General features: G+C 27.7%; 1 protein-coding gene across 2 annotated transcripts in view; it reads right to left on the bottom strand.

Moving 5' to 3' along the window:
• Nucleotides 1-1091: 1091 nt before the first annotated feature.
• The window catches only part of LOC135928337 (calcium-activated potassium channel slowpoke-like), a 90494-nt gene continuing 66082 nt past the window's right edge, over nt 1092-25503 (bottom strand). Inside the window, exons 12-26 of one of the 2 annotated variants that reach the window (XM_065464782.1) lie at nt 25328-25483; nt 24792-24904; nt 23685-23849; nt 23562-23638; nt 23370-23414; nt 23183-23230; nt 11437-11572; nt 11252-11393; nt 10975-11199; nt 9764-9944; nt 9618-9713; nt 7813-7943; nt 1708-1902; nt 1365-1535; nt 1092-1222 (exon numbers count right to left, since the gene is read on the bottom strand). In XM_065464782.1, the coding sequence (XP_065320854.1) occupies nt 1166-1222; nt 1365-1535; nt 1708-1902; nt 7813-7943; nt 9618-9713; nt 9764-9944; nt 10975-11199; nt 11252-11393; nt 11437-11572; nt 23183-23230; nt 23370-23414; nt 23562-23638; nt 23685-23849; nt 24792-24904; nt 25328-25483 (1938 nt within the window). In that variant the 3' untranslated portion in view covers nt 1092-1165. Of the gene's footprint in view, nt 1223-1364; nt 1536-1707; nt 1903-7812; nt 7944-9613; nt 9714-9763; nt 9945-10974; nt 11200-11251; nt 11394-11436; nt 11573-23182; nt 23231-23369; nt 23415-23561; nt 23639-23684; nt 23850-24791; nt 24905-25327; nt 25484-25503 lie in introns of those variants that run through there. The other variant, XR_010572296.1, reaches the window with a different exon arrangement.

Below are 25503 nucleotides of genomic sequence, written 5' to 3'. Positions count from 1 at the left end.
AATGATGTGGAAAAGGAATTATTATTATATAAAGAAGAATTTCTAAAACTATTATTGGTATTATTGGATAAAATATTATTAATATTTTACATTTTAAATTTAAAAAATTATTTTTTTGTAATTAAAAAGTTTTATGAAATTTTTTTGTTAAATTGTTAAATTTTTTTCCTAATACATAAATGTAATATTTCTGTTTTTTTAAACACTTCAAACTTATTATTATACCACTTAATAGTTTTTGTTTTTATTATATCACCAAATAAAACACATGCAATCCTGTAATTAGTTTATACTTAAAAGTGATGAATAGATGTCAAAATTGAAATATTTTGTTCAATTAAACAATATAGTTATGTTTAATTTTATTTCTACTACTTTACCCAAAATGGTTTGGCACACTCCATATAATTATTCACAGCTTTTAAAATATTAAGGTAGAGAAATACACTTTTTTTATTTTGTAGATGAGGGATTTGGCTACACATAAATATATAATTTATTCTGTTTAGTTTATGTTTCACAATTTTATGCTAAAATGCAAAATACCAATCGTTTTATCCGGGTCTCCCCCAAAACTAAAAAATATAAGACTAACCAGTGCTATAAAAATAACCGAAAACGTAGAAAAATTAGATTCTTTAAAAAAATGTAATAAAATACTTTAAGTTGAGGAAAAAATTTTATAGTATCATGAAAATAAGAGAAAAAATTAAGTTTGAAAAAAATCAATATATTTGTATATTTGCTCTTGTTTATGTGTTGGCTAGTTATTTGTGAATTAGCTAGTTAAATTAGTAAGCTAGCTAAACCTCAAGCTAGTTGTAAATTCGCTAAACTTCTAACTAGTTTATACATAGCTTTGAAAACTAGTTAAATTTATATATTAAGAGTAACATATATTATATAATTCTTCTTCTTCTCCGTTTTATGGCGATTTTCAGGTTTACCCAGGTAGGTCAGAACATATATTATATAATAATACAGCTAATATTCAATACTACGCTACACAACTTAAATTAAAACAACGTGATTCCATAATTATACATAATTTATTCAATATATAAAGTAATTAATTGCATTTTCACAAATAAACCGGTATGTCCATTATAGGAGATCAAATATTACATTATAATGCTCTTTATAGAAATAGGAGTTTTATCTACCATTATTGTGGTCTAATTCTATCATGCATATCTGGATCATATTGTTGTAATACGAATATCTGTAAAAAATAATAATAAATGAATAGTGAATATAATTAATCTATCAATTAATAATGCTCAAATCGAAATATCACCATCTAAGAACTTGAAAAAATAAATTGTGAATATTCCATTATGTTCATAAAAATTATAATCATTTACCAAATCCGTCTGTAAGAGGATAAAATCATCTTCAGGATTGGTTATTACATAGCGTTTTGCAGAGGTCAAACTTTTAGCAGAATTCAGATCCTTGATTCTGTATATTCCCAAACAGAGCATGGAATATTTTCGCATTGCAGCGCAAAACAAATTGTTATATAATGTCCCATCCTTTGTTTTTTAAAATAATTTATCTTAGCATAATTAATATTTTTTTAAAATTGTAACCTATTATATAATTTTTTTAAAGTTTTAGAAATAGTAGTTTTTTTTTATAATACAACAGTTACAAAGAATTTAACATATAATAATCAAAGGTAATAATTATAATTTTCAGATTTACGCCAAATGTGGATAAAGGACCTTCCCATAAGGGTAATTGGGCAATTCGACAGCGATCCCTGTTTTTAAGAATCTTAGATGTACTGTATCCTCCTCTTAATCCAGCACCTTCAGCTAACGTTAATTCGAGTTCGGGCGTAGCACCGCCTGTGATCAATGTACGAATTAATGTCAAAGCGTTGGCGTTGAAATAAGTCTTTGCATGATAAATACAATTGTATATTAGATATTTTGTTGAGTGACATATCGTTATTTTGCCTTAAGCTCTCTTAAAAATAGTCATCTTTTGGTCTAGGTAGTTTATAATTAAGCATTTTCGATTTTATATTTTCCATTTTATCCCCCTCCCCCCCGCCTTACACCGAGGTCACAAGGATCAGAAACGACTAACACGGCCTTATTGAAACTCCGGACCACACCATATCTATTCTAAAGATAAGAATGGCACCATAATATATATATTAATTTTGAAAAGTCGGTAGACTATTCTTATGAAACCTAATAGATATTTTTTATAAAAAATAGGGAATATAAATTGTTTTTGGCTAATATTAGTTAAATGTGGATAAGGCACTTAATAATAAATGAGCAATAAATGGAGGTCTAAAAGGTTCCCTGTGATCTGTGTCTAGAATAGGGTCACCGTCTCTTCGACGGGGTGTAAAAACCACTTAAAGGGGTTGATGTCAGGAAGGGCATTCGATTGTAAAAACCTTGCTACAAAATTTCCCTATGGTTACAACAAAGCATGGCCGGGGTACAGCCCAAAGTACCCCGTGGGGCTCCTCATCCGCTACGACAAAAAGAAGGATGGGAAACCTGGTGGAATCACGATTCATGAAAATGAAACTTATGACGGACATAAACGACCTGATAATAGGTGGAGAAACCTGTTTAAGGGGGATCGAGTAAGGGTCGCGACATGGAATGTTGGGAGTATGACGGGAAGAGCGGAAGAAGTGGTTGATGTATTGCATAGAAGTCGTATAGATATGTGCTGAATACAGGAGACCAGATGGAAAGGAAATGGCGCAAGAATGATTGGCAAGACTAGTGAAAAGTATAAATACTTTTGCAAGGAAGTAATGATGGTAAGACTGGAGTTGGGGTATTGGTTGCAGAGAAATTGGTAGACAAAGTAGTCGAAGTGAGAAGGCTAGATAATAGATAATGGTTATCAAGATGATTCTTGGTAAAAAGCTATATAATATTATCTCGGCATATGTTCCTCAGGTTGGAAGAAGTGAAGAAGAGATATATATTTTAGGACAGTCTATTGGGGATGACATAGAGACTGGCGAATGAAGAGGGGATTATCCTGGTTGGTGATCTGAATGGACATGTAGGAGCGAGTAGTGAGGGTTATGAAGGAGTACATGGAGGGTACAGTTATGGCATAAAGAATCTGGAAGGGGAGGGGATTTTAGATTTTAGTGATGCTATGGATATGATTATCTGTAATCAGTGGCGTATCCAGGATTTTCTTATGGGGGGGAAGGGAATTTTTGGGATGCTTCGCGCTGAAACCCCCCTTGCCTGAGCTTCGGCCAGCTTTTCCCCGGCCTTCGGCCGGGTCTTATGTTTTAGATATTATATTATATTAAATTATTCATAATTTTATAATAATTATATTTCTATTTTTAGCTATTATTTACTGATTCGTGCTTATGGATATTACAAGCCTATTTTTTATTATTTTAAGTTACGTATAATATATTTAATAAAGTTTAATGTCATTTTTTTTATAAAATTTGATTTAAAAACTAGTCTCAGCTTAAATTCTCATACAATATAAGTAGAATATAATTTTTTATTGAAAATACTAATAGTAGTGTGTATAAAATATTGACTAGAAAATAATTTAAAAAACAAGTTTTTTTTAACTTCTTATCAAATACAATATTATACAATTTTTTTTTATTAAATACTATAATTATAATGTGATTTTTAATTTTCGTGGGAATGTTGCCAATTCATTAAGAATTTTGTTTGTCGTTGGAACCAAATCTCTGTGTATATTTAACAAAGCTAACCCATTTTGCCGAGATTCGGATGTAGTACTTCTTAAATATGTTTTCAACCTTCTCAAGTTCGAAAAAGTCTTTCGTTCGTACATGTTGTAATAGGCAAACATGCAAGAATATAAAAGAACTTCAAAATATTAGGAAATTGAGCCAAGGTTTCTTTACACCGATTGAGCGCATCAATAGCATGCTCAGGTAAAATAGTTAAAAATAGTAAATATTTATACGACAATTCGAACAATATCATAAGGAATAAAATTTTGCTAAATATTTAATTTTACCAATAGTGGCATTAGAAAACGATGAAGGATCTTTGGGTAATAAAACTTGAAGATTGCTAAAGACTTGTTTTTTTATCTAAAAACCGTACTTTTATTTGCGATAAAAAAGTATCTAGGAATGGGATGAAAATGGATATTTTGAAATATTCTTCAATTGAGCCAATTTATTTTACATCTCATAATTGCCTAGGTGCTAGATGAGGTTTAATTAGTGTTATATCATAAAATTTAGCCTTCGATTCAGCGTCTAGATAAATATTATGGAAATATTAATCTACATTCATTCTTATTGTATCTACCTGTTTATATATATTTTCAGCCAAATCAATAACCTGAACCAAATCTAAATTTGGTTTCTGTAAATTTCTACAAAGTAGTGAGTATAGGAAAATAATTTATTGATGCAACTAGCAGCAATGATAAAGTCTATTTGATAAATTGAATTCAATAATGATATCGCTTCTGACGACACATTACTTTTTTTCATGCTCAGCCTTATTTAACTTTTGTATTTCTATTTCTACTGTTCTGCAAAATGGAAGTAAAAATGAAAAATATTAAAAAAATTATAGATATTTATTATTTAAAATACTTATTAATTCTAACTCACTAATAAATTTGAATTTAATGAAATAATTATATATAATCAAATAAATTACTGTTTGATTTCAATCTCTTTAACTAAAAATTTTTCCATTTTATTAATATTTTTGAATAATGTTAATGTACTCACAAGGAAAGGAAATTTAAAAAAAAAATAAATAAGTTTTATGTTGGAAAATTGATATTCAAATATTTGTAAAATTTTAATTGGGGGGGGGGGGGGGTAAAATTTTTATTAGCTTAAAATTAATTTGCGATAAGGGAAGGGGGAATTTCCCCTTCTCCCCCTATTGATTATGCGCCTGTCTGTAATACAATGTTTAAGAAAGAATCAGAGAAGCTTGTGACTTATAAGTTGGGTAGTACAAAAAGTGCGGTGAATTATTTGTTATTAAGAAGATGTGATAGATGTATAGTAAAAAATGTGAAAGTGATACCATTAATCAGCATCGACTAGTTATATGAGATCTTACTTTTGTAGGCGCCAGGATAAATAAAAGAAAGTTTGTGCCAAGACTGAAGTGGAAATTGAAGGAGGAGAGTGCAAGACGACACCATAATATGACATTGGCCATAAAGGAGGTGGAGGTGGCTCAAGCATCTGGAGTAAATGACAAGTGGGAAGCCATGAAGAAAGCCTGGGTGATGACAACTGAGGAGGTATGTGGATGGACAAAAGGGTCACCTAGACATAAGGAGACTTGGTGGTGGAACCCGGAGTAGCGAAAGCTGTGGATGAGAAACGCAGGTGTTTCAAAGAATGGTATAAAAGTAAAGATAATAGTGATAACGATATTTACAAGTTGGCGAAAAGAAAGGCTAAGAAATTAATAGCGAAGGCGCAAGAAGAAAAAGGGCAGGAGTTTGCTAATGGAATGCGCTGAAGGAATGGGAAATGTGGTTCGAATGACAAAGCAGATGGCAAAAAAGAGGCAAGATGCGGTAGGTGTTAAATGTTTGAAAAATATGGAAGGAAAATTGCTGATTGATAGTAATGGTATTAAGAACAAAGATCTACATGTAAGGACATTTGAAAGAAGAAAATGAATGCGATAATAATGTTAGTTGTGCAAAGGTAGGTTCAGGATTTAAATTTGACAAGGATGAAATAAAGATAGCAGTGAAAAAGATGAAAAAAGAGAAGGCATCGGGTTTAAGATGGTTGTATCAGAGATGTTTAAAGGTTCTGATGAATTAGGGATTGAATGGTTAATGAATTTGGCAAATCAAACACAGAAGGAACTATTCCCGAGGACTGGCGAAGAAGTATAAACCAGTATACAAGGGAAAAGGTGATCCTTCAGATTGCGGGTCATACAGAGCTATTAAACTCTTGGAACATGCAATGAAGGTATTTGAGTGGGTGTTAGAGAAGCGGATAAGTGAACAAACTAAAATTGATGAAATGCAGTTTTGTTTTACATCTGGGACATTTGCCATTTTTGTGGTGAGACAAATACAGGAGAAGTATCTTGCGAAGGAAAAGAAACTGTATTATGCGTTTGTTGACTTATAGAAAGCATTTGACAGGGTGCAGCGTGAGGTTACTAGATGGGTCTTGAGAAAAAGGTGTGGAGGAATGGTTGGTTATCGCAGTGATGGCAATGTATGTGGGAGCACAAACAGCAGTACGGACGGATTATGGTGATAGTGAAAGCTTTGAAGTGAAGGTAGTACTTCATCAAGGATCCGTGCTGAGTCCATTATTATCTATCTTAATAATGGATGTGGTGGCTAGAGAAATACGTGGAGGACTTCCTTGGGAGCTATTATTTGCAGATGACCTTGTATTAATGGCGAACAGTGAGGAAGAATTGAGGGATAAAATAAGTAAATGCAGGATAACTATGGAAGCAAAGAGCCTGAAAATAGCAAAGACAAAGGTGATGATTGGTGGGAAAAATCTAAAGATGGAGGAATCCGGTAAGTGGCCTTGTCATGTATGTCGGAAAGGATTTGCTAGAAATTCAATCCAATGCACCAGATGCCATAAATGGGTACATAATAGATGTAGCGGGAAAAAGGAAGTTTGATGTTATCAAGAATGACTTTTATTTGTAGATCGTGCATGAAAGGGGTACATAATAATGATAACGTAGAAAATGGTGGTTTGGATAGTGGCAATAGGTTAACCTTAGAAAAAGTGGATAAGTTTTGTTATTTGGGTGATATGCTAAACGCAGATGGTGGTGTAGATTCTGCCGTTATTGCAAGGGTCAGACAAGCATGGAAGAAGTTTAGAGAGATGTCGTCTATTCTAACAAATAAAAAAGTTACTCTGAACTTAAAGGGGAAAGTTTACGTAAGTTGTGTGAGGAGTTGTTTAGTTTATGGCGGAGAAACATGGGCAATGAAAACGACTCACGAAGCCAAATTAGAAAGAACAGAGATGAGAATGATTAGATGAATGTGTGGGGTTTCTCTAAGAGAGAGAGAAACTAGCAAGGAATTGAGAGCAAGATTGGGTATAGAAATTATTGCAGTGGTAATGCGACGAAATAGACTAAGATGGTTTGCGCATGTGGAACGTATGACAAAAGATGACTAGGTAAAGAGATGCACCTTGATGGAAGTAGGAGGAACAAGACCAAGAGGAAGAGGAAGACCCAAGATGACGTGAAAAAATGTGATAGCGGCGGATATGAGAAGCATGAATCTTACAAATTGATGCTCAGGACCGTCAAAAATGGAAAAGAAAAATCAAGGAAATCTGGCCTACCTGGGTTGACCTGGAAATCGCCATAAAACGGAGGAGAAGAAAATACATTATACGTCTTTGATCAAATCTAGAATATTCCCATGAGTTAAAAATTTATAAGAGTTTGCTAACCATTACCATCACACCAGCCTACCTTAATCTATTTTGTATCATCTAACAGGCTCGAACCAAAAAAAAAATTGAATATTCAAAAACAAAAATCATACAAACCTTAAACAAATTCTATTTTAAATTTAAAATATGAAAATTTTAAATTTTGACAAAATAAATAGCATTTATACTTTTTTGGAACTATTTTTCTAGCTATAAGTGGAGGGTTTGGAGCACAACAATTTTTTTTTAAATACAATATATAAAAATTTTTTTAAAAATTTTCTCAAACCCTAGCATCAAATAAATATTTAAGAAATTCATTATTATTCCCATAAAATCTACTATCATAAATTACCTATAAATCATTCATAAAAAAATTAGAATACTGTGCTCATGATGGAATCTAATACACTAACAGCAAAGGCAGTGCCACAAGCAAATGGCTGAGTCAAATATAACTCTGTATCGGGGTCATCGTCGTCATCTTGGTCCAAAAATTGAACATTTGAATCGTTCACTAATTCCCATTTTTAAACAAAAATTACTTTAAAATTATATTCAATTAACTTGTTAATGTGCAGCTCATTTAGTATATATCTAACTATATAATACTAATAATACAATAAAATTTTAATTGATATACAGGGTAGACCGATTGAAGTGACACCCTTTTTCAGTTAATCATAACTCAGTCAGTTTCTAAGATATTTTAAGAAATTTTTCAGAGTGATGAAATAAGTCATTCCAATTCTTCGAAATTTTATAAATTTATTTAATAGGTTTAAAAAATATGCAACTTTATCTAAAAATAAAAAAACCAAACAATTTTTTTAATACCAAACGATATAAAAAATAAGGTTATTACTAAAGATGATTTAAGTTGTTTAATTAAAATTTTGCGAAAAGAATGACACTATGGTGCCAAATGTTGATTTCAGGAATTCCCAAATAGAAATAAGTCTCTTTCAGAACTCAATCGGCTCATTCGCAAAATTGATACAACGGGATCAGCAAACAAAAGTTATGGTGTTGGGAAACCACGAAATGCCCGAACTCGGACAAGTATTAAACTATTTGATACACGTAATGAGCCAAGAAGACCAAACACCCATAAGACGATTTCTTAAATATCCAGAAATATTGATTTACCACAAACTTACATCAAATTATTCATAAGGTGCGGCTAAAATGTTTAAGGAAGAAAAAGGCTCAACATCTTACAACTGCGAATAAATTTGCTAGTTTGATTCGTGCTAAGAAACTTTTGCGTAAATTAAATCCAAACTTGATTTTATTTGGTCTACCGATGAAAAGCTATTTACTGTGGCTTCACCCGTTAATTTGAAGAATGATAGGTTTATGTTTTATCTGCCACAAGAAGAGAGAAGTAAGTGCTAATCTATTATTCAGGTGTGATTCAAATTTTTCAAATCAGGTGTTTCAAATTTTTGGCAGTATTCAACTCATTTTTATCAATCCAGGTGTTAGGATAAACGAATCTTATTACAGAGATATCTTATTATAAGAGCTCCTATATTGCCCACAATAAAAGAATTGTGTGGCGAGTACTAGTATTTCATATTTAAGCAGGACAATGTTCCGGCTCACCGTGCCACTGAACAGGATTTTGTTTTTATTGTTATAGTTCTAAACAGCCCTCACTTCAACCCATTGGATTATGATATTTGGGGTATTCTGTAGGAACGTGTGTACCGTACCACAATTAATAATGTTAACCAACTTAAGACAAGACTTTTGGAAGATTGGGAAACTTTGATAGGCAATCATAAATTATGCCCAGGAAAATGGAGAAATGATCTTCACGCCTGCGTACAAGATACAGGAGGCTACTTTGAGAATACTTTGATATGATTTTTTTCAATAATGTTAATTATTTTTTATATTAAATCTAAACTTTAATAAATTGGAATTTGTAATTTGTGTTTTGTTTTTTTATTATTTTTTCTAAATAAAGTTACATATCTTCTAAGCCTATTAAGAAAATAAAATTTTGTAGAATTGTTAAGAAGGAGTTATTGTTTTATCCTCTGTAAAATTTCGTAAAAAAATCCTAAAGACTGACGGCGTTATGGTTAAGTGAAAAGGGTATCACTTCAATCGGACTACCCTGTATATAATAAAATATTATAAAAATATATGTATAGATAAAAAAAATATATTGTATACCCACTTAATTCTGTTATCATTGGAATGGACGTTCCTTTTTTAAAACCACGCCTTTGCAATGGTAGTAACGAATTTCGAGGTGCGGTTGAGATTTCGAGAGCTTTAAACGATATCAATTAAAAAGTTAATGCAAATGATATAAATGTAAACCATTAGAATTCGGTATTCCCTCTTCGAAATTCATTGCCTTTATATTTAAAGTAGCTAAAATAGCTTCTTTGTCTCCTAAAGCGGTGTCGTCAATTTGGGTAACTTTGGCGGATAGTATAACGCACATATCACAGAGATTCACGCTGACCGCTCTTAGATCAGATCTTATCAGAGGTGAACCCTTGACATAATGAACATATTACATCAATAAATAAATTTTTTTTTTTATTTTCTTATATTGTTCATGGTATGGAAAACAACGAAAATAAAACCTCCTGAAAAACAGTAGGGGAAAACAGGACAGTTAATGACCTAATCAACTTAAATTTTTTAAAAATTTGTTATATAATTTAATTTGCTTGATCTTATTTAAACCGGGTATGGGCTATAAATAAAAGCATGATGTGACAAGTATAACGATAAGTTGTTAATTAAAACGTATCAACACCATAACCTTACAAATTCAAAAGATCTGTCAATCGATATCTATACAAATACTTTTAAAAACTACTACATTTCATATAAAATACAAATTATTTTTTTTTTATTATTAAATTATCACAGTCTTATTGTACCATCGAGACCTTGTGGTGAGTCAATTAGGAAAAATGGTTGGATCGGAAGCTTCTAATTGTAAATTTCAAATATTTTATTTGTATTTGAAGGATGGGAGCTAGGGTCAAATATATTTTAACCAAATTAGGCATCTAAAAACTAAACGTTAGTTAGGATCAATGATATAGAGGATAATTTACGATTGGTACAAGCAGACACTTATGGTCCCGTTGGTGCAATCAACCTAATAATCTTTTGCTCAAATCTTACAGAAACTGGACCCTGACACCTCCTGTAAGTTAGAATTATAAATAGAAGAATCTTTTTTTTCCTTATTTCTACCTTAACAAGGTTATAAAGGCATAATGTAGACTTAGATATATTTCACCGAAATTAGGAAGGGGCTAAGGCCAGATGTAGGGTGAGATTAGTATATATATGATTGCTAGGGATAACCTAATATTTAATAATTTTGTGTATGTTTTTGATGTGGGCAAGAAGGCTAGAGTGATATTATCAATTATTAATAACTTCGAAAGGGAAGGGGGCTTTCAGAGGTTTTATTTTCAAGGTTTTTCTCTCGGATTTTAAAAAATACTAATGTAATAATTTAGGTAATTATATATGAATCAAATAAATTCCAATAAAATATGTACATCGTAAATAGATATTTTAGGTAGATTATGAATAGTTTTCCATTCACGTTTAATATATTCCACGTTACCCAGCAAGATAACGTGTTTAAGCTCGTGATAATGATAACAACTAGCTCTGAGGGGCATAACTAAATTCCTTAGGCCTATTAAGGGAGAATCTTTTTGTGCGAATATACATACCACAACATGCCCACTCCAAATTATCATAGTAGCTTGAAGAGGGTCCTAGATAGCATATATTATGGTATAATATATATATGTAAAAGAAATAGCTAACGATTAAACAATCTTCAATTTTACGCTCAGGACACCAATGGAACATTCCAGTTATATCAAACCTACGTTCGTATATTACGCTTTGATTTTTAATTTGCAGTGAGTTTTGTTCATCCGAATTAATAGGTACAATGTAAAGTTTACTAGATAATTGTTAGACAATTACAAAAACGAATTCTATTTAACTTTAACAAGTTAGTTCCCTCACCATTAATAGATTTTTGAGACGAAGAAGGAGATAAGCTTGATGATTTATCCATTTGAAATTTCTTAATTTTTGATGAAGCTGTTACACTGTTTACAATATCACTTATCATTATTTCTATTATAATGTATGTTGAAAAATAATTTTATTGACTAAATATAAATATAATCAAAAACTAATTATAATAAGAAATTTAAACCCATTCCTATATCTAAAGTCATTGAACTTAATTTTTATCATTAAGTAATTTATAAGGAATTATTTACATGATCAGCAGCCTCTACCACGGAAGGTTGTGGGGGGGGGGGGGTTAAGACACAAGATCACAATAAAAATCTTAGGATTTTTTAGAACTTGGAATAATTTTGATATTTATAATTTTAAATATTAATTTATTAACAATGAAAATTAAATAAAATTTATGATATACCATATATGCAACTAATCTAATTGGCGATCTCAATTATATGGTGCATTATAAGTAGTGCTGTAAAGTAACGTCGTTACTAACTTGTTACCTTTTTTGAAGATAAGGAACGCCGTTCGTTATTCTTCTAGAGGTAACGAGTAACGGTACCGCACTACTTTTTTTGAGTAACGGCAAAATAAAACGTTACTCGTTACTATACATTTTTTCTTAAAAAATATTAAAAAAAGAAAACATATTTTATTATATTATAAAATTACTTTTATTTATTTTTTAATCTAAATAATTTAAGCCGAGTTTTTAATTCATATCAACCCCCATTCCTTCATTTTTATTTTAAATTCTCGTTGTTAAATTTTCAGTTAATGTTAATCTAATTAATATTCAAAGTAAATGTTAATAATAATATTATTATTCTATTTTATAATTTATTTTAAGAATATTATATCCATAGTACTTACTTCGTCAGATGAAGATGATTTAGCACTAACATGGCCCCAATTTGAAATATATTTTATACCAATAAAGAAAATTAAGGGTATAAAGACTAGACTTTGTAAATGTAAATTACGTCCCAACACAAATATTTAAACCTCTATATACAGCAGTTCAAACTTAAAAAAGCATATAAAGGTAAAAAGATGAATTAATATATTATTATTTAAAACATTATTTTAATAATAGAATATTAAATCATGGGTATTATAAATTAACAAAAGAAGTAATCTTTAATATTTGTAAATTTTATTACTTACAATTATAAATTTTTAAACATAATTATACATGTTTTTTAGGTACATTTTTACTATAAGCTCTTTTTAGACCATCGATATTTTTAAAATTTACACTCATTTTTAATATATTTTTTATTATATATATTTATGAATATTTGTTTATTCTTTTTATTTGATAAATATGAAAGTAATAAAATTTAGTAATCTTTAATAATATTTTTAAAAAACTTAATCATGAAATTAAAATATAAGCAATTAAATTATACTAGAGTAATAGGCTGGGGACCAACATAATACCCAAGATTAACAAAATATTGGTATTGGCTCAAAATATTATATTAGGTTTAAACAATATCTTCTATTTCTTGTTATAGTATTGCTATTGGTTTAACATCAAATTGTTAATAAATTTAAATAATAAATTAGTAATTTAAAAAAACTTTGTTTAAATAAATATGTATTTTTAAATAAATATATATACTTTGTATTATGAAGTCGTTGTTAAATTAATTGAATTTTTAAGAATTATATTTTGGACATGGTTATATTTTTATATTAATATAGTATATTTTCATTGAATAAAACCATAAAGCAATATTGTTTTAGAGAACTGAACCTAGATATTTTTCCTGATTCCTTTTTAAATGATAATTCTGAATTCTAAAAAGATAAGAAATTGAAAAATTATCTTTGGCAATCATAATTTCAATTTTTAATGTTTTCCTTGACAATAAGCTTACTGAGGGGATAAAAAATTCAATTAAATTTTTAAAAGATTTATCATCAATTATTGTAAAAGATAAGAATTTTCAGGAATTAATAATATTTTAATTAAAAAATTATGAATAAAAATTCCTCAAAAATGAAAGTAATTAATGAACAATTGAATAGTAATAAAAAAAAATTAAAGCCGATCAACTCATACACATTGAAATGGAGAATCCATCTATATCAAAGATAAAAATAATACAATCCAGCTGTTGATGAATTAGTTTTAATTTTTTAATTGAAGAATTACAACCATTTTCAATTGTAGAAAGTACTGCATTTATTAATATTATCAAAAAATTGCAGCTAACTAAAAAAGCAATGTCTAAGCCTACCATCGTATTAAAAATTAACTAAGTATATGACACCATGGCAAAGTCAGTGGATTTATTGTGTATCCCAAAATTGTCTGTACAACTGTGGATTCTTGGTCAGCTTATCATCGGTATATAAAATATATATTTTATAGATTGATAATATTGTCTTTTAACAAAGCTCTTATTTAGGAATGACGGTACACTGGCTACACCCAGACACTCTTGAGAGGGTTTGAGCCGCCTGTAAAAGGCTAAACCAAAAACACACATTTGATTATCTAGTTGTAATAATCTTTGAAATTTTTACCACATATAAGATACAAAATAAAGTGACCAAATGCATTACCGACAATGCTAGAATTATAAAAGCTTTCAAGTAAAAAAATTATAATATATTTATTTAAAAAAAATTTATTAGAGTATATGAACAAGGAGAGGAATCGGATGATAAAATAGTTCCTCTGCTATTTGATCTATTTAAAAATCAAAATATACTAATGGTAGTATTGCATACTTACCTAAGCATCATTCCTGTTCAGAACACACCATAAATCTCATTGCGTGTTGACATTGAAAAAGCAGGTAACGATGTCCATTTTAAAACCATTTAAAAAATTACATTTTCTAAGTGTAAGCTAATGTGGAATAAACATGGTTAATCTTCAAACTATGAAGCTATTTTTAAGGAAAACATGGGAAGATATCTGATCAAACCGGTTATAAAGATGGAACTCTTTTTAAAACTCCATAAAATCAATAGATAGTCTTATTAAGGAGAATTGCCAAAAATTTGACGAAACTTCTGATAAATCTGAATAGAGATTTTTAGATAACGACAAGTCGTTCATGGGTGAATATTGAATGGTTAAAATAATGCATTTGGGATATCTCATTCCCACGATAACTATCATAATATTAAAACTTAAAAAATAGCTTAATTTCAAGTTATATTGTTTACAATATATTTTGTTTGATTCAAACGAATCTATCAAGATGAATATAAACTATCTGCAATAATCACCCACTATTTTAATTGGATTGGCCCTAGATAAAATTAAAGGTCAACAAAGGAAGAATGCTAGAACTTATTTCCAATTTGAGAAAAGATCTTGATAAAGAAAGAGCAGACCTAATTCTTTTATCCAACACACATGATAAAGATAAAAAAAAATTTGATGAGTAAATGAATGAAGATCTTTGTGAAGATGATATTAAGCTTTTTTCAAAATAAAGTTAAATCTTTAAATATTTTTGATTAATTTCCAGAATTAAAATTTTTATTTATTAAATATTATACAACTCTCCCATCCTCTGTGTAAATTTAACATCTGTTTAGCATGGCGAAAGCTCGTGATTAGCAATAGGCACTGATCAAAATTTTGAAAATCAATTGTTGCTAAAAATAAATAAAAAATTGTTACAAAAAGATGTTATCTTATATCTAATATATTATTTTTACATAATTTTATTTATATTATAATTATATATATATAAAATTTTTTATAAAAAGATCTTATCTTATTATATATTCATTTTGCAGTGACGAGGCGTCAAGTTTACTAGTAGGGAAGCAATCAAAAAATTTTTTTATTTTATTTATTAGTCAAACCATAAAAAATTAAGATTTATAAATAAGCGGAATTCGTCTTTGTTTTTGAGTAAAATGATCAAGTACTGAATTATAAAAGTTATTACTAGATTTTAAATTTTTCAATAATTTTTTTTCAATAGAAATCAAAGCTAGATTCGATAATCGATTTTGACTCATTCTGTTTCTACAATAAGATTTGATTATTTTTAAAGATGAAAACCCCCGTTCTGCACTTGCTGTTGTTGCAGCCAAAGTTAAAATGAATTTGCATAATTTAAAAAACTCTTTAAAACTTTTCATCAAATCGGTATTAATTAAAAATTCAAGTATTTCATAAACATTTTTTCTCTTTTTAAATTCATCGTCAAGAAACACTACCTTTAATTCGGTTTCCAGCTTGTGTAAGTCGAAAAATTAAGTGTCATTTAAATTGTCTAATAAATATTTTGGGAAATTATGATTAAATATTTGAAATTTACTAATATCTAACAATTCGACGAATTTGATATTTTTTAATGTATCAAACCGAAAATCAATTTCATTGATTATAGTATCTATTATTTTAATTATCAAATTTTTATAAAATTCTCTTGTATTAGGCAATCCGGATCTATTACGTTTTTTTATCTAAATTGTCTTCAATATTTTCCTTTACATTTAAATTTCTCCAAAAAACATCAAAGTTTTCTATGTTAGATTTAACTGAATTTCTGAAATTGTTAATACTTTTAAGACAATATGGTACATCGTTAATTTTAGTTTGAAGTATATCAAATAATAAATCAGATTCTGGAAAAACTTCTTGAAAAAAATATAACAAAATTAGATAATTTGCATCATTTAATATATTTAAATAGCCACGAGATGTTATTAGAACATCATTATCCCAAACAATATCAGATTCTTCATCAATCATACTTTCAAAAATAACGACTAGATCCTTCAAATAATTGAAAACTGTTTGAACCAGCCGACCATTGTATTCCCATCTTGTTGGGGCTACTCGTGGTAATTTTTTTTAAACATATTTATCATATTCTGCTGTACGCTTAGATGATGTACTAAAAAAACTGGCTAAACCAGATAAAGTTGCAAAAAAAACCTTATATTCTTTTATTTTGCTGCAAGATTTTGATAATATAAGATTTAACTTGTGGGCAAAACAATGAATATAAAGTGCAGAAGGATCGACGTCTCTAATTTTTGCTTGCAGTTTATGTCAATCACCTGACATAACAGCTGCGCCATCGTAACTTTGACCTATCAATTTTTTCATAATTTTCTTATCATTCAAAAATTTAATGATAAATTTTGATAAAGAATTAGCATCACGATGCATTGTAACATCAAAGAATTCAATAAATCTTTCATATAATGTCCCGTTATTTAAAACATATCGAAGAACTACAGCCAGTTGGGATTTATTATTTATATCAATTGTTTCATCTAATATTATTGTTATAAATTCCGTTTCTTCCAATTCATCTAATATTTTTTGGTGTAAGACATATGAAATGGAATTAATTAAATCATTTTGGATATCACTTGATAGTCCAATAAAAGTTTTATATTTTCTAAATAATGTTTTAATAGCAATTTTTCTTCCGCGAGCAAATAAATTAATTCAATATAATTTCCTCTATTTACTGAATTAGGTGATTCATCATCACCACGGAATGCGAGCTGCTGAACTCCAAGAAAACATATAGAATTGATTAAAATTTTCAATATTTCTCTATTTGATTTAACTTTCGAATTATGATGTTCGATTGATATTTTGCGCATCGAATTTATCATATTTTCAATACGAATTTCGCCAAATGTTTTTAATTGAATCATCGACTGCAAATGAGCTGTTGATTCTTCATGTCGTTTAACTGCCTTTGAAATATTATTCATATCTGAAAATCCTCTATCATTCCAAACATATTTTTCCTTTGGGAATAATAAGCATGACCAACAATATAGTGAATTAGAAAATTCACATCCACTGAGCCATTCATATTTATCGATAGAAAAATTACGAATGCAAGATTTTATTTCTTTTTTTAAATTTCTTAAAATTGGCTTTGGTCTTCCTTTTTCAATAATTAATTTTTTGGAATCAAAATTTCTTGAGCTAAATGATAATATTAATAAATTTTCAATAATACAATTACAATTATTAAACATTAATTTAAAGGAAAAAATTTTTTTTTAAAAAAAGTAAGAAAAAAAATTTAATATAAAAAATTTATTTTTCTTTTATAAAAGAATAAGCAATTTTTTATTTGCTTCCCCAATGCTTATTTTTTAATCGTAAAATTAAACAATATCATAACATGATTTTCTATTTATTTATTGAAAAAATAAGCAATATTAGATTTGCTTCCCTCTTGTATATTTTTTTTAACGTAATAAAAAAATTACACCAAAAAAATATCGTAGGAATCATGATTTATTAGTATATTTATTATAGGAAAATAAGCAATATTAAATTTGCTTCCATCATTTTTTAACATAGTAAATATAATAGTAAATTTTGTTACGTAGTAAAAATAATAGTAAATTTTTGAACGTAGTAAAAATAATAGTAAATTTTTTAACGTAAATTTTTTATCGTAGTAAAATATTATAAATCTTTTTAACGTTATAAAAAATATATTAATTATTTTAAGGAAGTAATTTTATTTTTTTTTAACATAGTATAAAGATTATACTAAGTTTATCTAAGAATTTTGTAAAAAAAATTTCAAGGGAAGCAATGCTTCCCTTGCTTCTATGGACGCTTCGTCCCTGTCATTTTGTATAGTTTTATTTATATTATATATTATAGGAATAAAATAAATATTTTTTTTGTATATTATATTTAGTTTTTTAAGTAAAGAGTAACCGGTTACTTTTTTGAATAGTCAGTAACGTGCGTACCTTTTTTAAAAAGGTAACCAGTAACGGTAATGCATTCCTTTTTTCAGACGTAACGAGTAACTGTATTCTTTTTTTGTAATAACGTTCACAGCACTAATTATAAGTTATTATGGTCGCATTTTTTATGATGCAATTATCGTTATAATATTTTGCAATATATTTTAATTTACATACAATTACATATCTAATTTAAAATATATTGACTGTTATATTAATAAGATAAATATTATATTGTAAAAGGGTAAAATTGGAAGGGAAGACAAAAGTGTTAGGAGGGAATAAGGGAATAAAAATTTTAAGGTGTTAAAAATAAAAAAAATTTAAGGAGGAAAATTATTAGTGATTTGGGGTTGTAAAAGCCGCTATTAATAAATGATCATAGTTAATATATATTTGTTGTGATTGCATTATTTCGATTTGCTTATAAATTTGAATATTTACGAAAAATAATTTTTTATATAAAATTGAATTTGAATATGTATATTGTTAATAAGACGAGTATTATATTATAACGGTTTTAAAGTTATTTGGTTTTGTTTAATATAAATTTTTGAATAATGATGTAAAGTTCATTATAATGAGACAAAATTTTATGTTATAATCGGATGATGTTAATTTTATATAAAAGACACAAGTTTTATCATTTAAAGGACTTCCACTTTTTTAATTTTTTTTTACTTTCACTTAATTTTTCGCATGTAATTTTTAGTATTTTATACTTTTACTTTTTCTTTTTTATTTTTTTTTTGGTTATGTTTTCACTTTATATTAATTATATAATTTTTAATTAATTTTTGGTATTAGTATTTAATAAAGGATTCAAACTATAATTTTAGTATATATTTTTATTTCTATTTTATATTTAGGTTCCTAATCCTCCCAATCTAAAAACTTTCTACTGTAACAATGATGCTGTATGAGACAGTGTGTCAGGGCAATTACAATTTTTCAGTATAATGCAAATCAATATATACAGTGGGACAAGGAGACGTGTCAAACTGTATTCTAATACAAAAAAAAAATCCAGAAGAACGCAAGAAAAATATGTAAATAAAAGTAGGAAAAAATTTAGAGAAGTATTCTAAAAAGAAGAAAATTTATCTTTTTAAATAAAAATTGGATAAAAAAGAGATTTAGATTTATTTTTAAAGATGTAGGTTGAAATAGAAAAATTATTTTGATAAGATTATGTTACAAAATTATGTAGGAATATAATATCTAAAATTAAAAACAAAGAATTATAAAGGTAGCATTCATAGTAGATAAGATATAAAGAAGTTTGTGTTTAGTTATTTAAAGGTGATAATTAGGAATTTTATATTTAGAAGTTACTGGTAAACTAAAAACCATTTGAATTTTGAAACTAATAGAGACTATGATATTTTAGATTTTAGAATTATTATAAATTGACCACTAGAAATAACTATGACAAAGAAAAAGAAACATAAATTGCAAATATTAAAATTAAACTAATAGTTTGCTAAGATATAATAATTTAAAAATTGGGCAAATAAGATTAGAATATAAATATATTGTTAGAAAATAGTTGATATTGTAATTAAACTCTTATTGAAGATTTACGTTTAACTTTTATTTTAAGGGCTGCGAGAGATAAAACAGCCTTAAGGATTTGATATAGGAATGTTAGGTTGTAGATTAACCAAAAATCTTCATAAAGAGAAACGGCTTTCGTCATTGGATAATTTATGCCGCAATCGAGCTCAATTAGAGATCGGATTTTTATTTTTTTTGAATCATTAATAAGATTTTAAGTCAATTAGGCAACGTTATTCTAATAATAGTAAAAAGAAAGACAAGAGGAGAATAGGGAAATACTAAAAAATAAATGATAAGATTTATTTTAAATTGTTTTAATCGGTTGTAGATATAAGAAAATATCGTGCAGAATGAATAAATAATTTTTTTTAATATTGATATGGATACGAAATACTTTGGAAGAGAAAAAGACTTTTTTTTGATTAAAATAGTTAGTAGTTACAAGAGTGTATTTTTGATTAAAATAAGACTAGTTACAAGAGTGTAAAATATAAAAAAAAAAGTAGGAGAATTCAAGATGTTTTTAAAGAAGAATTTTAGTGTAAGATAGTGATATATAATGGTAATATAAAAAGTATGTTTTTTTAAACAAGTTGTGCTAGAATTATAGAATCATATTTTGTGTTTTAAAATTGATGATAAACATAATTGTGAGAATCATAATTTATAAAGGAACAAATTGATGATAGACACAATTATGAGAATCATAATTTCTGATGGAATGAAATTGATGATATACACAATTATGAGATTCATATTTTCAGATAGAATGAAATTGATGAGACATAATTATGAGAATCATATTTTCAGATAGAATAAAATTGATGATATACACAATTATGAGAATCATATTTTCAGATAGAATAAAATTGATGATAGACATAATTGATTTGTTTTTTAACAAGTCTGCGAGAGTTATGAGAATCATAATTTTGGTGTGTTGAGAAACAACGAGACTTGCGAGAAGATAAGTCAGTTGGTGTAAAAGAATAAAGATATTTATTCCAGTTGTTTTTGAACAATGGGCGTGAACTACATAAAGAAGAAAAGAAATAGATATTATATTTTTCTTTAAAGAACAAGCGTGTACCACAAGAAGACAAGATTTTTTTGAATAAAAATTTAGAACTAAGATTTTTTCTAGATTCAAGATATTCAAGAGAATTTTAGATATAGATTCAACGGTAGATTGACATGTTTGACAAAGGATGTGGATTGATAGCTAAAGGACGATTACCTACAAATGGCCCAAGGAAGATATGGATTTGAGCTTGATTGAGGGTAGAGGGGTGATAGAATTTGACATAATGGTATAATTAATTTAGCGTATTTTGACGATGTATTATAATTTTAAGATTTAATTTAGAGAGTGAAAAGGTATATCGAAGTTAAGCCATTAATATATTATGTAAGGAAAAATTAGATTAGAGGCGATAACCTTATACATTAAGACAGAGTGGATATATGATATATTTTATTGATATATTGGATTTGAGAATGAATGTAAGAAAAAGTGATAAGAAAGTGACAAAATATTTCAGAAGTTATAAAGGGTTAAATAGATTATTTTAGGTAAATGTATTAGATGCGATTACCCGCTTAAGAAAAGATCAATGAGAATAAAGATATCTTAAGACAAAGTCGATATCCTGGCAAGTGCAAACTGTCGTAGAGGACTCGGAAATCTAAAAGATCGATACAGTTACAAGAATTAGATGAAAGGAGCTAAACAATTACAAGAGAACGTTGGAAACAAGAGACTAGATAGAACAGATGGTCAAGACGTTCATGCTGCAATCGTTAATCGCTGACCAATATATCCAAGTGTTTACTGAAACTCTAGTCTAAGATACGAAAGTTGACGATCATAGAGACAAGTGGAAACAATAGTAATCGAAGGCAAATTATAGCCAATCATATACCGAGAAAAAGCATTAATCAATTAAAAGAGAACATTTAAAACAAGAAACTAGATAGAACAGATGTTCGAGATATTTATGCTGCAATCGTTAAGCGCTTACTAATATCGCCAATTGTTGAAGGAAACTTTAGTCTAAGATACGAAAGTTGAGGATCATAGAGACCAGAATTCTTGGAAACAATCGTTAATAGCAGACAAATTATCGTCAAACGTTTACCGAGTTAAAGAGCCAATCGGTTAATACAAAAGAACGTTAGAAATAGGTGACTAGCAAGAACAACTGGTCAATGCGGTCAAGCTACAATCGTTAACAAAAGTCGTCGTCGTTTACCAGATAATATACTAATCATTAATTACCAGAAAATGTTAGAAACAAGCAAAGACTAGGATAAATTGCAAAAGGAATTACAACGAAATATAATTAAAAAGACTAGAAGAATTTATCGGGAATAGTGATAACAGGTGTGAATCGAGTTCGTCAATTCCTATAGAGAAGAGATAATCGTTTACCAGGGTTGACAAGAAACTGAAGGATTCAAGAATTTCAGATTGTAATCGGATCAAACAGTCCTTAGAAGTGAAGAATATTAGACAATAGACAACCATCGTTAGAATTTAGAAGACATTCGAGACTAAGCAGAATAGAAGTAGTGGAGATATACGATCAGTAAAGTCGAAATTGAAAGAAAGTTGGTCAGTCGCTGAATGGTGGGTCTGATTTAAGTGGAAGGGTGTTGTGATTGCATTATTTCGATTTGCTTATAAATTTGAATATTTACGAAAAATAATTTTTTTATATAAAATTAAATTTGAATATGTTGTATATTGTTAATAAAACGAGTATTATATTATAATGGTTTTTAAGTTATTTGGTTTTGTTTAATATAAATTTTTGAATAATGATGTAAAGTTCATTATAATGAGACGAAATTTTATTTTATAATCGGATGATGTTAATTTTATATAAAAGACACAAGTTATCATTTAAAGAACTTAAACTTTTTTTTTTACTTTCACTTAATTTTTCGCATATAATTTTTAGTATTTTATACTTTTACTTTTTATTTTTTATTTTTTTTTTGGTTATAATTTCACTTTATATTAATTAAATAATTTTTAATTAATTTTTGGTATTAGTATTTAATAAAGGATTCAGACTATAATTTTAGTATATATTTTTATTTCTATTTTATATTTAGGTTTCTAATCCTCCCAATCTAAAAACTATCTACTGTAACAATATTGTGTTTTAAAAAATATATGATTAATATATTTTAAAGTTTATTATTAAATATAAAAATTAAATTGGTCACACTAACATAATAAAAAGTTAATATACGTTTTAAACATACACACATATATATTAAGTATTTAGTATTCAGGCTTCACACAATATATTTTACACATATTAACCACTCTTAAAACGTCATATTAGTTTTCTGTAGATTCATATATAATATATGTTAGTACATTAGTTTTTAAAACAAATTCTAATTATAACAAACTTGTATCTTTTCCTTGAGGTGTAGTAGTTTTAAGTTTATTTACTTTTGCTTATGTGGATGAACGACATGAAACATTTAGACAAATCAAGGTAGTGAAGTTTTTTTTAAAATAAAGAAAAAGATATATATTTTAAAAAATCTAAGTTGACAAATATTTGATAAGAATGGACATAAAATACAATATTACCACTAAAGGCTTGAACGCTCTTTATTCCTTGCTTCAGTTTAGCAACTTTAAATACATAAATATTCATACAAAGTTTTTTAATATAAAATTAATATGTACATATATAACCTTTGTATATTATGATATTAAATTATATTATGCAACAAAATTATTCTTGGTTTTTTAAAATTAGATTAAAAAATTTTTTTTTACTATTTTTGCATTTGCATTTTTTGATCATAGAAACGTCCGTAATATCAAGGTGGCATATTTTACAATAATTGGAAGCTCTATAACAAAGTTTTATAAATCTTTCGATTCGTATTATTTTTTAACCTTTTGACTTCATCGGCTGATTGAGCAATAAAAAAACCTGGCGTGCCCATTTTAATTTTGATGGTAGGGCCGGGATTGATTAAAATCATTCCTACTCCATCTTTCTCGTTTTCAAATCTTATTTCGATAGCTAACAAGAGGAGTTTTAATTTGGTAAAGCACAACCTGTAAAGTCACAAATTATTTAGACATTTAATAAGATTAATAAATTTACTTTAAAAAAATATAAAACGCATTTGAAACCAAAGTTTAAAATTAAAACCTGGAACATGCGAAAATTTCCATAAACCGGATCATTGTAAAAATTTTCAGGAATTGGTTCCAGAACCAGTGTAATGTTGCAAAAGTACTCTATTTAAAAACTAATCTATTTGACATTTTACTACTAAAAGCAGCTTATACGAAATTAAAGTATGTTTAAATCTGCCGCCAGATATGGAATAGGATTAATGTTATAATAAAAAAAATGTTTTAATTAAATTTGGTCGTTCGTTGTTAAATAAATTATGTACTGCCCGAAGACGCGCATTATCATTAGCTGGATTTTTACTTATCTCTGAGACATGTCAACTAATTATTTAATGTGTCATATGAGCTGTCGAATCTGATGGATTGATTGAGTATTGACAAGTGTGGCCTATCAATTGATGTATATTATTAATATTTTAAAAACTTATTCTTATTAAATAAAATAAATAATGATATATTTACCGATTGGTTATGTTTTTTCATCCATACCATATTCCTTGTTTGAAAAAAAACTCAACTTATCAAAACCTTTAAAAATAAACTAGTATATTAGGTAGAGTACTTCAGGAACGTTACATCGATTCCAATAATATACAATATATATTGTTCAATGGTATATTCATTTTAGAAGGTTTATTTTTTGTTTAAATTTCTAGAAGTCATTTTCAAATTTTTAGGAACACGTTTTAAAAAAATATTCAAAACTGAACAAGTACCCTTTTTAGTTTAGGCTTCTAAACTCTGATTGAAACAACCATTGTAATCACTTTATACACGGTTTTCTGTATTAACAGTTTTGTAATTAATTTAAATTTGATTGGTGGGGGAAGTGCAAAAAACAATATATTTTAAACTTACTCGGTAGCTTCTGGAAAAGTCATTCCGTAAAATGAGTTTGATAGGGCTTCAGTATAAATTTCCATACCAGCACCTCGTAAATAATCATTTTGCCATTTTTGCATATTGGGAAGCTATTTCAACAATATAGTAATTAATAATATAGAATTACAGATAGAAAGCTGTGATGCTTACATTTATAGCATTTTATTTGGTAAAGAATCTTTTCAAACTTGGAAAGGAAAGTACCATTTCAAACTGATTTACCTATTTTAAATGAAACTCGTTATGTTTGAAATGACACCTTGATGGTTTTGAGATGATATAAAATTTTAAAATTATTTTATTATGAGGTAAATTTCTATAAATAAAAAACAATGAATTTAATTTAATAAATAATAAGAATTTGATTTAAAATTTATCCATAATGTAAAAACGTCAAATTCAATAAAATATGATATTTAGAAGAGCATTAAAATTAGCTAAACTAAGGACTTAATTTATAAAAGGGAATCAGTAGAAATAGTTAGTTTAATATGATAAAAATATATTTGAACCGTTTTATATGATCGCATAGCAAAAAGATTCGCAACCATTGTAGAAAATCCCATTGCTAAACAACTTTGAGCAATAAAGCCTAACTTTAATTCAGATATACAAATAACATCATCCCCTAATTTCCAATTCCAACTTGGTATGTTTAAAAGATAAGCCTATGATGTTTCAAATAAAT

The sequence above is a fragment of the Gordionus sp. m RMFG-2023 genome, chromosome 4, assembly GCF_954871325.1.
Source record: "Gordionus sp. m RMFG-2023 chromosome 4, tfGorSpeb1-WG-v2, whole genome shotgun sequence".
Taxonomy (NCBI): Eukaryota; Metazoa; Nematomorpha; class Gordioida; order Chordodea; family Parachordodidae; genus Gordionus; species Gordionus sp. m RMFG-2023.
The sequence above is the reverse complement of the archived record's forward strand: the minus strand, read 5'-3'. Positions and strand labels throughout refer to the sequence as shown.